Genomic DNA, 15,550 nt, shown 5'->3' on the forward strand with positions numbered 1-15,550 from the left:
TTAGTAAAATGGAGGACTATAGGGAAGCCTAGCAATTTCTAAGGTAGGGACATGTTCAGCACAACTTTGTGGGCTGAAGGGCCTGTATTGTGCTGTATGTTTGCTATTTTTCTAAATATGAGGTCATACACACACACACACACACACACACACACACACACACACACACACACACACACACACACACACACACACACACACACACAAACACTGGAGGAACTCAGCATCTATAGAGGGAAATAAACAGCCAGCATTTCAGGTCACAACCCTTCACCAAGACTGGAAAGAAAAGGGGCAGAAGACAGAATAAAAACTGGGGAAGGGGAGAAGCGTGAGTTGTGGGTGATAGGTGAATCCAGGTGTTGGGGGGAAGATGCGTAAGCGAGGGAGGGAGGAAGGGAATGACGTGAGAGCTGGGAGATACAGAAGGCTGAAGAAGAAATCTGATGGGAGAGGACAGTGGACCATGTAAATAAAGGGAAGAAGGAATAGACAATGGGTAGATTGTGAGGGAATGAGAAGGATAAAAGGGCCACAGGGATATAGGAAAGCAAAAGGCAGGAGGAGCAGAGGGGTGTGGTCACCAGAAGTTAAAGAAATCAATGTTAATGTCACCAGGTTGTAGACAATCAAGACAGGATATGAGGTGTTGCTCCTCCAATCGGAATTGGAGGTTTCCCTTCCACTATCAACAAGACCAGCTTAAAATAGAAACCTTGGTTGGCGGGATCAGAAGTGGAGAGAGTGAGCAGCTTCAAGTTCCTCAGTATCAAGATTTCCGAGGATCTAGCCTGGTCCCAACATATTGATGTAGTCATCAAGAAGGCAAGACAGCAGCTATACTTTATCAGGAGTTTGAAGAGATTTGGCACGTCAACAAATACACTCAAAAACTTCTATAGTTGTACCATGGAGAGCATTCTGACAGGCTGCATCACTGTCTGGTATGGAGGGGCTACTGCACAGAACTGAAAGAAGCTGCAGACGATTCTAAATCTAGTCAGCTCCATCTTGGGCACCAACCTACAAAGTACCTAGGCGTCTTTAGGGAGCGGTGTCTCAGAAAGGCAGCGTCCATTATTAAGGACCTCCAGCACCCAGGACATGCCCTTTTCTCACTGCTACCATCAGGTAGGAGATACAGAAGCCTGAAGGCACACACTCAGCGATTCAGGAACAGCTTCTTCCCCTCTGCCATCCAATTCCTAAATGGACTTTGAAGCTTTGGACACTACCTCACTTTTTTAATATACAGCATTTCTGTTATTGCATATTTTTAAAAATCTATTCAATATATGTAATTGAATTACTTGTTTATTATTTTTTCTCTCTCTCTGCTATATTATGTATTGCATTGAACTGCTGCCACTAAGTTAACAAACTTCACGCCACATGCTGGTGATAATAAACCTGATTCCGATTCTGATTCTGGGAACCGGTCAGGCTGAAGGCCTGTTTCCATTGTCGACAACTCTGTTACCTATCTTTATTCAGCTTATTGTGTGATAATGTTAGAAACGGCACAAATCACTTTTAAATGATGATTAAAACAGTTGATCTAAATCAGGGTTTCAGGTAGTTACCAGAAAAATACCAGACATTACGGGGCGCAGGAAGTTACCTGGTATAAAAAGAAATGAGAAGCGGTCTCCTGGTGTATGAGACAGCAAGGTTATTGCTCGAGGTTGCCCCCACCTGGCTGACAAAGGGAAAAGCAACCAGTCAGGAAAACAGCTCCCAAAATAGTGATGCAAGGCTTCAGTAAGGTCAGGTCAATAACCTGAGACAAAAGCTGGAAATACTGTGCTTCATAGCACCTGTGGGTTGAGAAATGAGATAGAGTTACAGTTTGATGTTCTTTCACAGAAAACAGAAAACAAAAGTAGGAAGTGCTGCAGTAGCTTAAACTGCAGTTTCTAGACACAAATATGAAAGACCACTTTAGCTTCTTCATCACAGGAAATGCTAATGAATATCTGAGAGTGGAATAAGGCTGCAAACCTGTCCATTAATCTCTTTAGGTGATTTTAATTTCAAAACCAATTTTTGTTCATAGTATATAGAGGAGATGGAAATGCCATTGAATAGCAAGGCTTGGCAGTTTAGCTTCTCTCCTGTAAGAGAAGGTCTCAATGCTTGCCTGCTTCATTTACCGAGGCATTGTGAATGGAATTGAACACTGTGAAATCATCAGCTAACATCCCCATTTCTTACCAGAAGGAAGAAAGGAGACTGGTGAAGCAGCTGAAGATGGTTTGACCAATGACACTATCCTGAAGAACTCCTGTAGCAGAATCCTGAGCCTGAGATCAACAATCACAGACGATTTTCATAAAGAGAAGAGAGTGTCTGCAGATGCTGGAAATCCAGAGTTAATCACACAAAATGCTGGAGGAACTTAGCTGGTTAGGCAACGTCTGCGGAGGGGAATAAAGTCGAAGTTTTGGGCTGAAAACTTTGAACTAGAAAGGAAGGGGGTGAAAGCCGGAATAAGAAGGTGGGGGAGGGGAAAGGAGTACAAGCTGACAGGTGATAGGTGAAACCAGGTGAGGGACAAGGTGTGTTGGTGGGGAAGGGTAAATAAAGCAAGAAGCTGGGAGGTGATAGGTGGAAAAATGCTGATGAAGGAATCTGATAGGAGAGGACAGTGAATGATGGGAGGGGCACAAGAGAAAGGTGATGGGCAGCTGAAGGGAAGATCAGGGATGAGAAGTGACTGCAACTACTGGAGTACTTTTCCCTTAATGCCCTTTGATTTGAATCCTGTTGGGGCTCATTAATGCTGCCTGTATATAAAAGGTCACTATTACTCTCATTAAAGAAAATTACAAATTTACCTCACTCCTGGAATACAGCTCTTTAATTCAAGTTGAACCAAGGCTGTGGTAAGGTCTGGAGTAGGACAGGCCAGGTAAAACCCCAAAATGAGTATCGTTTAACAGTGTTTTATCAAATGATACCGTCTGTCTCATTGACAATTGATCAGACTGATTGGACAGGGTAGCACTGTAGTTTAGTGGTCAGCGATTTACAACGCCAGCCGTAAGATCGGGGCTCGATTTCCACCGCTGTCTGTAAGGAGTTTGTACGTTCATCCCATGGCTGCTGGGCTTCCCCCAGGTTTACTGGTTTCCTCTCACATTCCTAAGGCGTACATTTAGGGTGAGTGAGTTGTGGGCATGTTATACCGGAAGCGTGGGCTGCCCATTGCATTCTCCGCTGATTTGATTTGATGCAAGTAATGCATTTCACTGTATGTTTCATCCATTTCACTGTATGTTTCATGTACATACGATAAATAAAGTTAATCTAATCTGGGCAATAATTAGCTGGATTGGATTTGTCCTGCTTTTGCAATGAGGATACAGCTAAACTGAGCAATTTTCCACATTGTCAGTTACATGGAAGCCTGACCTTTTAAGTGGAATTGAAAGATCCCAAGACTCCCTAATTTGAACAGGACCACCCAGTGTCCTGTCCAATATTTATTTCAATCAAATCAAGTGAAACAGATTATCTGGTCATTATCTCGTTGCTGCCTGCTTTGTGAAAACTGCCAGTGCAATGTCTACTTTACGATCATGACAACACTTCAAAAGCACTTCATGGGTTGTAAAGAGTTCGGGGATATCCTGAGGCTCTGGAAAGAGTTAACGAAATGTAAATCTTCCTTTTATATCAATTATTTTTTTAAAAAAGAAACCATTTCTGATGTGAATGCCGTTGTTAATGCTTTTAAGAGGTGGTGGGATGGGATTGATTTTGGCAGGGTGGCTCTTCCATAGAAGAGATTGAAAATTGCTCCCCCTCAGTGCATAATGAAAATAACCGAATTAACTCCTCAGTGGGATGGCAGCTCAGTAACCAGGGGTCAATCTGCAAAGGGCAGCTCCTTGGAGCTTAAACTAATCTTAACTGGGTTTCCAAACTGAAATAAAGGTCTTAAAGAGAACCTGCAACAGTAGAGGGAGGGGGAGGGAAAACAACAAGACAATGAGCTGAAGCTAAATTTGAAACATCAACATGTCCCAGACCTGCATTAACCCAAGTCTTTATTTGCAATGTAGTTTGTAACGCTGAACAAACCCAGGCCTCTGCTCACTGAAAAGAGTGTCATTGTCAGCCTTACTGCTTAATGTCTGGTGGGTAGGTCTGCATGTTTTGTCCCCACCACTATTTATCCTTTGTGTTGCAGAGGACATCTTCTGCAAAAATGTATTCATTGCCAACTCTACCTCTGTACAATAGGTTCCATCCACTGGGACTGAAATACAGCCAGGAACATGTTACTATTCACTTCATTCAATTTGAAAGGTAGCAAGACCACCATGTGAAATTCAGATGAGGAGGGCAGGCCTGTTTAACACCTTTTACTGCATCTAAATATTTTTAAAGATCAAGATTAGTTTTATTTATCACATGTTCACTGAGACATGCAGTGAAATGCACCTTTCATCAAACCAAATCAGCGAGGAGTATGTCAGGCAGACCATAAATGTTGCCACGCTTCCAGTGCCAATACAACTCACTGATCCTAACTACTTGTCCTTAGAACAGGGTCTTCCAACTTTTTTATGCCATGGACCTCTACCATTAATCAAGGGGGTCAGTAGACCCCAGAATGGGAACCCCTGCTTTAGAACATGGGAGCAACCTGAAGCACCAGGCAGAAACCCATGTGGTCACGGGAGAACATACAAACTCCTTACAGAGAGCGGTGTCTCAGGTCGCTGGCAACAGTACTGAGAGAGTGACAGGAAATGAACCGCAATCTTACAGCTGGTGCTGTAACCACTACACTACGTGCTGCCTGTGATCTAACAATTCTTATAAGTAAGGAGGTTTTTAGAATATAGTACGCACAGCCACTGTATTATATGCTGCAAAATCACATGAACAATGATGGGATATTGTGGTGAACTACATATACCTGTCTGGACACGCCCCCTGCTGACTGCTCCTGTGGCTCCTCCCATGGACCCCGGTATAAAGGCAATTGAGGTCTGAGCCCAGCCTCTCTGTCTCCAGGATGTAGTATGGTGGTCAACCACTGCTTGTTCCTTCTTCCAGTCAATAAAAGCCGTTATCTCGCCTTTACGTCTCAGAGAAAGTTATTAATGGTGCATCAGATATTGACCAGATATTTGTGGAGTTGAGCAAGAGATAAATGTTTCCAAGACACCGGAGTAAATTTCTCTTGCACTCTGATGCAGTTCTGAGTGGGATTTGACTTAACAGCTAAGATGTAAAAGGCAACCTTTGATCATGCAGCACTCCCTTCGTATCGCCTGTCCTACAGTACGTCACTCTCTCAGTATTGCTGCCAGCAACCCAGGTTCAATTCCACTACTGTCTGTAATGAGTTTGTATGTTCTCTCTGAGTTAGTATGTTCTCGTCAGGCTCTCTGATTTTCTCTCACTTTGGTGTATTTGGGTCGTGCGGGCCCATTGGGTAGAAGGGCCTGTTACTGTGCTGATTCTATGAATTTCAAAGTAAATTTTATTATCAGAGTACATATATGTCACTACTCTGAGATTCATTTTTTTCTGCAGGCAAATCTATAAAACAGTAACTACAACAGGATCAATGAAAGGTCAACCAGAAGACAACAAATTGTGCATCGCAAATATAAATAAATAAAGAGTGCATGAAATAACAAGTTCTTCTTACCCTATCCCTGACATATTTAGTTGTTTGCCTGTTCTCCATCTCCTCTGGTGCTCCCCCCTCCCCCTTTCTTTCTCCTGAGGCTTCCCGTCCCATGATCCTTTCCCTTCTCCAGCTCTGTATCACTTTCACCAATCACCTTTCCAGCTCTTAGCCTCATCCCACCCCCTCCGGTTTTCTCCTATCATTTCGCATTTCCCCCTCCCCCCACTACCTTCATATCTCTTTACTATCTTTCCTTTCGGTTAGTCCTGATGAAGGGTCTCGGCCCAAAACATCAACAGCGCCTCTCCCTATAGATGCTGTCTGGCCTGCTGTGTTCCACCAGCATTTTGTGTGTGTTGTTTGAATTTCCAGCATCTGCAGATTTCCTCATGTTTGCTCAAGGAATTCTTAAGGTAAAGTTGTGGAAACATCTTAATAGATGGGCAAGTGAGTGTAATTATCCCCTTTTGTTCAAGGGCCTGATGGTTAAATCACTAATTAAATATAGCATTCCTCCGTACTGCCCCTCTCACAATACAGCATTCCCTCAGCACCACTCCACCCACAGTGTAGCACTCCCTCAGAACTGCCCTTTCAACAGTGCACCACTCTCTGAGTCCAGTTCATTGTCACTGGAGTAGAACCTGCGATGTTCTCATTCATGAGATGAAGGGTCTTATGAATGAGAACATCTCCTCACCTACAGCTGGCTTCAGCAAGCAGCAAGCTCTGCTGCACTTGAGTCCCTGTTGACGAGTGAGACTTACAGTAGATATGAGGGGATTGGGAAGAAGAACGGAATGGAAAACATAACAGTTTAACCTTCACTCATTTCAGCTGAAGCAATGTGTATTTTCTACAAGAACCCTGGGTTTGGACAGCAGAGAAAAATCACCACTATTCAATTTATTCTAAATAAAACGGAAGAAAAATGTTCAAACCTGCAATCAGTTTCCAAGTAGCTTTGAATTTAAAAAAATCTGTGGAAGGAAATGTGATATATCCTTTTCATAAGGTGAAAGTGGATTAACAATTCCTACTAATATTTATGTCTGGGGTAAAAGTCTACATGTACTGTTGAACATGGACCTCGACTGCCAACTGCTAACGCTGGATATACTCTTCTTCATTCTTGGCTTTCTATGTAACTTCCTTAATGAAAACTATGAGACAATCCTAAAGAGGAATTTGGAGAACAAGTCTGATAGGGTTCATCCAGAGAGCTGGTACAGTAAAGGCTGATTTATATTGTGCATTGCATCTACACCATTGGGTGACTTGCACCTCTTCAGAAAAGTTACTCACGTGTCGCGGCGACGCAGGCTGCAACAACTGTGATTGGTCCGCTTGGTAGCATCACATTTCTGGTTGCTTCTTCTCTGCCATGTTTGTAGGCTGTGCGTACACCGATGCGAAATAGATAAGCCAAATTGACAAATCTACCTTCCGACATGCGAAAATGTTTGAAATGCATTTCCTCATCCATGTCTCTCATGAAGAAACTCTACAGTTGCATAGAAACCCCACCGCCAACTAGCATTTTGGCACACACCAAAGCACGCTCGCTACGGCTTAGAGTGACGCAGAAGTGAAAATCAGGGTTACGGCGTAGGCTGCAGTGTAGCCCATATGCACAAGTATAAATCAGCCTTAAATGGGGGCACTTCTCTATATTGTGAAGATCAATGGCTTTACCTTAAATGTGAGAGCACTGGGTTATAGAGGTACAGCTCAGAAACAAGCCTTTTAGCCCATTGAGTCTGTACTGACTACTTAGTTGCACTAATCCTACATTAATCCCATGTTTATTCTGTTAAATAGATTTAACACTGCTACAGCATCAGCAACAGGGTTCAATTCTGCCACTGTCTGTAAGGAGTCTGTATGTTCTCCCCATGACCAAATGTGTTTCCTCCCACATTCCAAATGCAGGTTTGTAGGTTAATTGGATGTATAATGCAATTGGGCAGTGTGGGCTTGTTGGGCCGGGAGGGCCTGTTATCATATGTCTACATTAAATAAAATAAAAAATAAATTTACTGTGGCCAATTAATCTACCAAACCATGTCTTCACCAGAGGAAGCAAAAATAGCAAACTCCACATAGACAACACCCGAGGTCAGGATTGAACCTGAATTTCCTGTGCTCTGAAGTAGTAGCTCTACTACCTGCACCACTGTGACGCCAGTGTCAGGTGACCATAGCACATGTACTTCAGCTGGCGTTTCAGTGCAGCACTGCAAGATTTCAGATATTAGACCTGAATTTCAGATCAGCCTGTATGACAGATGCAAAATAACAGTGGTTGAGAATGTACATCAACCACAATTTCATTGAATTACTCTTCCATCTTGAATGAAACAACAGCCAGTGATCGAGTATCAGTATTAATTTTATTTCATGCTTGTTCCAGTCCACAGAGAAATTGGTAGTCCTATCCCAAGCTTCTACATCCCCATTGAATTAGACCGGATATCAAACAATCCATCCATTCTATAATCACCATTGTTTTATTAGTCCAAATTAATTGAGTTAGATTTGCTAAATCAGTTTAGTAGAACAGCCTACTGAATAGTAATTCAGTACCTTAATCACAATAGATTGGTTAACCTTCCTTCACAGTGTCACTGTTTTCTTAAAGCCACATTGTACCACTAACACAAACACATACGCACGCACGCGCGAGGAATGAACAAGAGGAAGAAGCTTTCCTCAAGGCCCTACTACCAAGTTTTCATGAAATATTTTGTCACTTGAGGTGACCAAAGTAGAGATGGTTTGACAAGGTGGAGGAGTTTTGCATGCTTTTGCCCAGTCTCATTTATGTTGAGCAGCTAACCAAATATGCACAAGGTAGATTTCTTTCCTGATGAATCAGTTGAGTTCTTGAGACAACCTGATAACTTTTTGGTTGCCCTTTCAGGTAACGGCTTCTTTTTTCCCCCCACTTCTGATTGGCTGATTTGACTGGACTGGAAGACCAGCACATAAGATGCCCTAAATGCACTCAAAGTGAACAGTGATCCAATCATCCAATAATGAACCAAGTATTTCACTAATTGAGCAGTTGATGGCTACATAATCATTTTTTTTCCATTTTAGAGTTAGGAATGTATGTAAAATCTTACATTATGTACAAGGGCCCATACTGTTCTATCTTAATCTTAAACAGTTTTACATGGGGATGAAGAAAGCAGTCATTGTAGAGAGTCAAATATTAACGCTTGGCAATTCTTCCAGTTACCGTTGATTAAACTGAGAGAAGAGGTACAGCCCACCGATGAGAACGAGGCCACGCATTCCAAATAACATTAGCATCAACAGCAAAAGGATGGACATAATAGGTTCAATGACTTGATTTCCCAGATTCCATCGTGGAAAGCCCATGTGAATCAAACGCTGATTCAGGTCTGCAAACAATGAGTGGCCTTGGTTGGCTGGTCCTTGGAAAGGCTGGTTTGCATGCTCCGTATTATGGATAAAACCCTGGGAAAAACAAATGGAAAAAGAGAAAAATCAGCACTCCTTCATGTTTCAAACTGGTTTCTTAGAATTTATTCCCCGTCTCTGATAAGGCTGAGGGAGCTTTCTGGACTACTTTAAAATACAGTGAGTAGCCAACGAAAGTAGCATAGGGTTAAGCATGGGGCAACAAGAGAGCCCTTTAAGCTTAATCCACCATTTTATGAGATCATTGATAAGCTTCAAAATACTTCTGAATAACCACCTTTACCCAGTATCAATTAACAGCAATAGTTAAATAGGAAACTGTCAATTTCTACATGTCATTATGTGCAAGAAATTACATCTAAGTAAAAATTAATGATAGGAAGAAAACAGTTTTCTGTATCTTTAACAAGAATACTTAAATCCAGTTAACAATTGCATTAATTGGAGGACAGTTGTAAATTATTACTATCTTCTAGTATAAATTAGTTGCTAATAATCCTGATAGGTCTTAAGTCAATATTCTATCAGCAGTTGCATTAGTTTCCCTCAACCTGCAACGTACTCCAACCACAGCCGATATATTCTTTTTACACAGTCTTGGCGTGGTCTATAGCTCCTGGAGGAAAATATGGATTTAGAACGAGATAGAAGTTCCTAGATCAGACCCATTAGCATCTGTATTTAATGAAAATGTTGTGACGGGTTTGCACCAAATTCTGGATGGACAAAAGACTCAGCCAATATATTAAAGGCAACACCCATTAAAGATTTCTAACATCTGGGCCATGCCATCTTCTTGCAGCTACCATCTGGCAGGAAGTATGGAAGTGCCACACCACCAGATTCATGAACAGTTACTTCCCTTCAACCATTTTGTTCCTGAGCTGACCACAGCTTAGCAACATTATGACAAAATGGATAGGGATTCTGGTGATATTAATCACGCTGTTCAACGTTTCTGAGGGATAGTTACAAAATAGGTGCTTTCATTAACAAAGCGCAGCAGCAGTGTGAACAAAGGCAGCAGTAAGAGGTCAAAGATTTAAAGAACCTGCTATTTCCTAATGCATCACCCTCTCCCACTTGACATCCAAACTCTTTTGGGGAACAGGTCCTGGTAGAAGTCGCTTTAACGTCTCTGGTGTTCAAGAGTAATGTCAGGAAGCACCTCTCAAAGGATAGTGCTGGGGGAAAGGGAAGAGGGTTTTAAGTGAAAATTTCAAACTGAGACTGGCAATTTTATTTTGCTTCCCAGTTTAAAGGCACATGGATGAAGTTCGAACCAGATATAGCATGTACTAAGTGACTGAAAAAACACCTTTAATCCAGTAAAGGTGATGAGGCCACACTTAGGTTGGAGGAACACCACCTCATATTCTGCTTGGGTAGCCTCCAACCTTTTGGCATGAACATTGATTTCTCAAACTTCCGGTAATGCCCTCCCCCCTTCACCATTCCCCATCCCCCTTTTCCCTCTCTCACCTATTTCCTTGCCCGTTCATCACCTCCCTCTGGTGCTCCTCCCCACTTTTCTTTTTCCCATGGCCTTCTGTTGCTTTCAACAATCAACTTTCCAGCTATTTACTTTATCCCTCCCCCTCCAGGTGTCACCTATCACCTGGTGTTGGGTTTCAGCCCAAAATGTCAACCGTACTCTTTTCCATAGATGCTGGCAGGCCAGCTGAGTTCCTCCAGCATTTTGTGTGTGTTGCTCAGATTTCCAGCATCTGCAGATTTTCTCTTGTTTGTGATTGAAATATTTTTGGGCTATGGGGAAACAGCTGAAGTAAGGTATCTCCTCTTGCACCCTATCATTGAATGATGCTCCTTGGTGGTAACCTCACTGGTTACTTCCAAAAGAACACTGACTCACTAACTATACCACAGAGTGAAAGGGTGGATCCCACATGGAAACGACGAGAAAACTTGCAAATTTTTGAGAGAATGCTTTGTGCTTAAATTCCTAGCTTTCATTCACTGGAGAGAGAATCCAACTGGGGACAAATTTAGGAGGCTGGAAGACTTGCTCATATGAACTACAAATGATCCTTACATCTTCAGAATTTTCAGCATTCCTGTTATGGGGGGGGGGGGTCGAAGTGGTGGGGGTCATGCACTTTGTGGCCAATTTATTTGGTACCTTCTGTACCTAGTAAAGTGGCCATTCAGTGCACGATTGTGATTTTCTGCTGCTTAGCCCATCCACTTCGAGGTTCAACGTGTTGTGCATTCAGAGATGCTCTTCTGCACAGCAGTTGTAATGCGTGGTTATTTGAGTTACTGTTGTCTTCCTGTCAGCTTCAACTAGGCTGCCCATTCTCCTTCGATCTCTCTCATTAACAAGGCATTTTCACCCACAGAACTGCCACTCATTGGATTTTCTTTTGTTCTTTGCACCATTCTCTGTAAACTCTAGAGCAGGGTTTCTCAACTAGCGTCCTGTGAGAGGTCGCTAAGAGTTCAGCGAGAGATCATGATTGGAAAAAAAACATCGTTTTTTTGAACTTTGCGTGCTGCTAGCGAATATAGTGGTGGGCAGTGACTAAGCAGCCCTGTTAGTGATCTCTAAGCACAGTATGGCAGTGCGCAGCAGGACATTTATTTGAGTCAATTCTCAGATTTTGACACGAGATAGGGGAGTAGGTTGATAATAATGGTGAGCGCTGTATTGCACAGAGGGGACGACCGCAGGCTGATGAGTGTGAAGTGTGTTTTCTGAGCATTGAATGAACTCGCCTATTTTGGACTGTGATGTTAGCCTCTCCCTGTGTAAAACATTTTATTAACTTACAAATGCAGCAATGTTGTCAGAAGGTCCAATCTGGTGATTTTTGAAGAAGAGGTGTGAGACGGATGAGGAGGATTCTACGCCTAGGCCTCAGGACAATTCTGATAAGGTTAATGATGAAGAATTACAATACTCCGAGTCACTTCACTGCACTAGTGCAACAACAGACACAAAAAAAAGTCCATCTTTCCAATGAAAGCTACTTATCAATGGGTCTTACATGGACTGGTGATCCAAGTTGTCCTATTCCATTGTGCCTAGTCTGTGCCAAACAACTTAGAAATGCAGCAATGGCTCCAGTAAAATTGTAAAGATATTTAACTACATAGCCATTTGACACATAAAAGTGCTGATTATTTTAAATGACTAAAAACAGAGTGCAGCTTTTGTTAATAAAGTCACAGTCGGTAAAGCAAGTTACCAAGTAACAAAACTTATTACCCAGAAAAGAAAAAGTCAAACAGTTGGTGAGAACCTAATAATGCCAGCATGTAAAATTATAGTGGGTAAAATGCTAGGGCAAGATGCAGTATGCAAAATTGAACAGGTCACACTCTCAAACAGTATGATAAATCAATTTATTTTTGACATGTCACATGATGCTGAAGAGGTTTTGTGACAGAAACTGAAAAACAACAGCTTCTCTATCCAGGTTGACACGTCAACAGATTCACCAATAAATGCCATGTTGTAGCATTTGTAAGATTTGTAAATGGTGGTGAAATTAAAGAAAACTTTTTCTGTTGCAAAGAGCTGCCTTAAACAAGCAAAGGCCAAGATATATTTAAAGTTTTGTCTTTATATCTGGATTAAATCTATCCACCCTACCTTTAGAAACATTAAACCTTGTTTTGGCTTAAGCCATTTATTTAATTGAAATTTATTATGTTTGCCTTATGAGTTTTAAAATTTATGAAAGAGAAAGAAATTGATCTTAAGAAAGGTAAGCCAAGCTGTTTTTTTTCAAGAAAGGTTGGCTAAAAATTAATTCTCTACTCAAAAGAGCATTGACAATTATTTTCAGATTATTATATCTACAACTTACTGACCACTAACATACCGTCGGCTGTAGATATAACTACGCAAGGGTTCCCTAAGACCTAAAAATTATTTCAAGAGTTCTGCCAGGTAAAACAGTTGAGAAAGGCTGCTCTAGAGGTTGTTGTGTGTGAAAATCTCAGGAGATCAGCAGTTTCTGATTTACTCAAACCACCCAGTCTGGCACCAACAATCATTTCACTGTCAGTCACTTTGATTATATTTCTTTCCCATCCTGATATTTGAACTGCTTGACCATATCTGTATGCTTTTAAGCACTACCATGTGATTGAATTGAATTGAATGATCTTTATTGTCATTATACATAGGTACAATGAAACTCTGTTTGGCTTCCTCTCAGGGAATTAAAGAAAGTGATAAATAAAAACAAGACAGTAATAGAAAAACAGTATTAAATAGATCAGCAGCACCAGAATATCACAGTAATGCACAAAGAGCCGTTAGTGTAAGTATTTGAGTCCTTGTGTGTACATTTGTGTGCGCTGAGTTTTACTCATTGTTCTGTGGGAGTGGTGTGATGGAGGCCACAGCTCTGGGGTAGAAGCTGTTCCTCAGTCTATTTGTTCTGGTTTTTGGTGTCCTGAACCTTTTGCAGGACTGCAGCGGGTCAAACAGGGAGCGGCCGGGGAGTGTGGTGTCTCTGGTTATGCTGATTGGCTGATTAGATATTTGTATTAACAAGCAGATGTACAGGTGTACTTAATAAAATGGCCAACAAGTGTATATCATTCAGCCTAGAAACAGGCCCTTTGGGCAGGCTGCTCCACGTTGACCAAGATTCCTAACTAAGTTAGATTCAGTTGCTGGTGTTTGACCCATATCCCGCTAAACATTTTATATCTGATTACCTGTCCAAGTGCCTCAACCACTTCCTCATGCCTTACTCGGACCATCCTCCGGGTGAAAAGGTTGCCACCCCAAGGTTCCTATTAAACTTCTCCCCTCTCAGCCTAAACCTATGCTCTGCAGTTAATGATTCCCAGATGCTGGGGGAAAATACTGTTTTTTTTAGCAGTCAACTTGGGCGAAGCGGACAGTGGCACGGTGCAAGTTTGTACGCTGTGAGTCTGAGCCTGGGCAAGGCCCGGTCAACCGAGAGAGCGCCCGCAGCCCGCCCGTTAGCCGACACCGACCTGGCGGCCCCTGTTCAGCTCTTCTCGGCGCGGAGGTGTCTTCCTGACCCGCGGGTCGTCGTCCTGCACGATGTCCCCGTTGGCCAGAATACGAACCATTTCTCTGTTGGCGGTCTGAGGAAGACGAGGGAGCGTGTGGCCTTGCGGACTGCAGCGGGCCCTTTGGAAAGAAGCTCGCGGAACTGCAAGCGAAGGCTCCCGGATCGCAGCGACTCACAGCACCGCTCAAAGGAAATGCGAGTCATCGGGCTGTGTTACAGGGAATTATATCCGAACGAGCTGCTTCGTTCCCTTCCGCAAACTCTCCGTTAAGTTTGTTCGTGGCTGCGAGCATAACTCCCCCGTTCTCCAGCTCTAAATGTACTCGTTTTAAACCAAAGATGTTATTCCATGAAACACTGAGGTTCCTGTTATCCAGTTCCAACACAACTCGTGCCGGAGAGCCACGGTGAGATGGGAGGGAGAGGGATGAGGGCACAATCTCAATCGTTGCTTCACTCAGATCACGTCGTGGTTATTGTCATCTGGGCAAGTCCGGTGAGGCACAGGTACAAGAGAAACACTTGTTTGCAGCAGCCTATACCACGAAAGTACAGACCACATAAGTTATCCAAAAAACAAAAAAAAATAACAGTGCAAAACAAGACACTGTAAACGAACACCTAAATCCGTGGCAGTGTAGGCAGTCATGGAAGGAAAGGTCCGCCCAGGAGCCTGATGGTTGTAGGAAAGAGGCTATTCCTGATCCTTCTGTGCCTTTTGCCTGATGGTAACCATGTGAAGGAAGCATGACCCGGAACATGAAATACACCTGTTCTGAATGGGGAGAAACAGGTCCCCCATTTGCAAATGCATTCCCAGTGCAACTCCTCCCGTGAGATTCTTCCATGCCAATGCTCCCTTTGGCAGCTTACTGCAATTGTCAGCCATGGTGATCTGTAGCCAGTGATGTCAGATGTTCCAGCTCTTTAGGAAGGTGGACCACTGCTGGGGATGGTCGGAAGATACAAGAGTAGATAGGTTACCAGGACGTTGGCCTTTTGGTCTCCGAGCAGGGTTGTGTCGGGGCTAATGGGGAGGGGGTGGGTTAGGTGTTCACTGCACATATTTCTGTAGAACTTAAGTTGGAGGTTTGATTTCACCTTAACATACCTACATATTTACCAGGTGTTCGTTCACACACCACTCGGGTTGGCAGAATGTTATCAACTAGGCATGTGATCCCAAGAAGCATGAAACATTGCAGAAAGAATTATTGTGGCCTGAAGGTACGTTAAGGTGAGATCAAGTATCTAACCAGTCATTCTTTCAATATCCCAGACATTTGCTCCTTTCCCATTTGGGAGACGATACAAAAATATGAAGGCTCGTTCTATCAGGCTGAAGGACAGCTTCTATCCCACTGTTATGGACCTCTTGTATGATAAGATGGACTTTTGACCTCAATCTATGTACCTCATTACAATT

At 42.7% G+C, this 15,550-nt stretch overlaps 1 protein-coding gene across 1 annotated transcript; it reads right to left on the reverse strand.

The window, feature by feature from the left end:
- Positions 1-8,027: 8,027 nt before the first annotated feature.
- fam241a (family with sequence similarity 241 member A) lies at positions 8,028-14,433 on the reverse strand. Its single transcript, XM_059946424.1, has 2 exons — positions 14,084-14,433; positions 8,028-9,139 (listed from the first exon to the last, which is right to left on the reverse strand). Exons 1-2 carry the CDS (start codon positions 14,180-14,182, stop codon positions 8,894-8,896), a joined length of 345 nt encoding a protein of 114 aa, XP_059802407.1. The 5' UTR covers positions 14,183-14,433; the 3' UTR covers positions 8,028-8,893.
- Between the last annotated feature and the right edge of the window lie 1,117 nt (positions 14,434-15,550).

Source organism: Hypanus sabinus, chromosome 21 (genome assembly GCF_030144855.1).
Source record: "Hypanus sabinus isolate sHypSab1 chromosome 21, sHypSab1.hap1, whole genome shotgun sequence".
Lineage (NCBI taxonomy): Eukaryota > Metazoa > Chordata > Chondrichthyes > Myliobatiformes > Dasyatidae > Hypanus > Hypanus sabinus.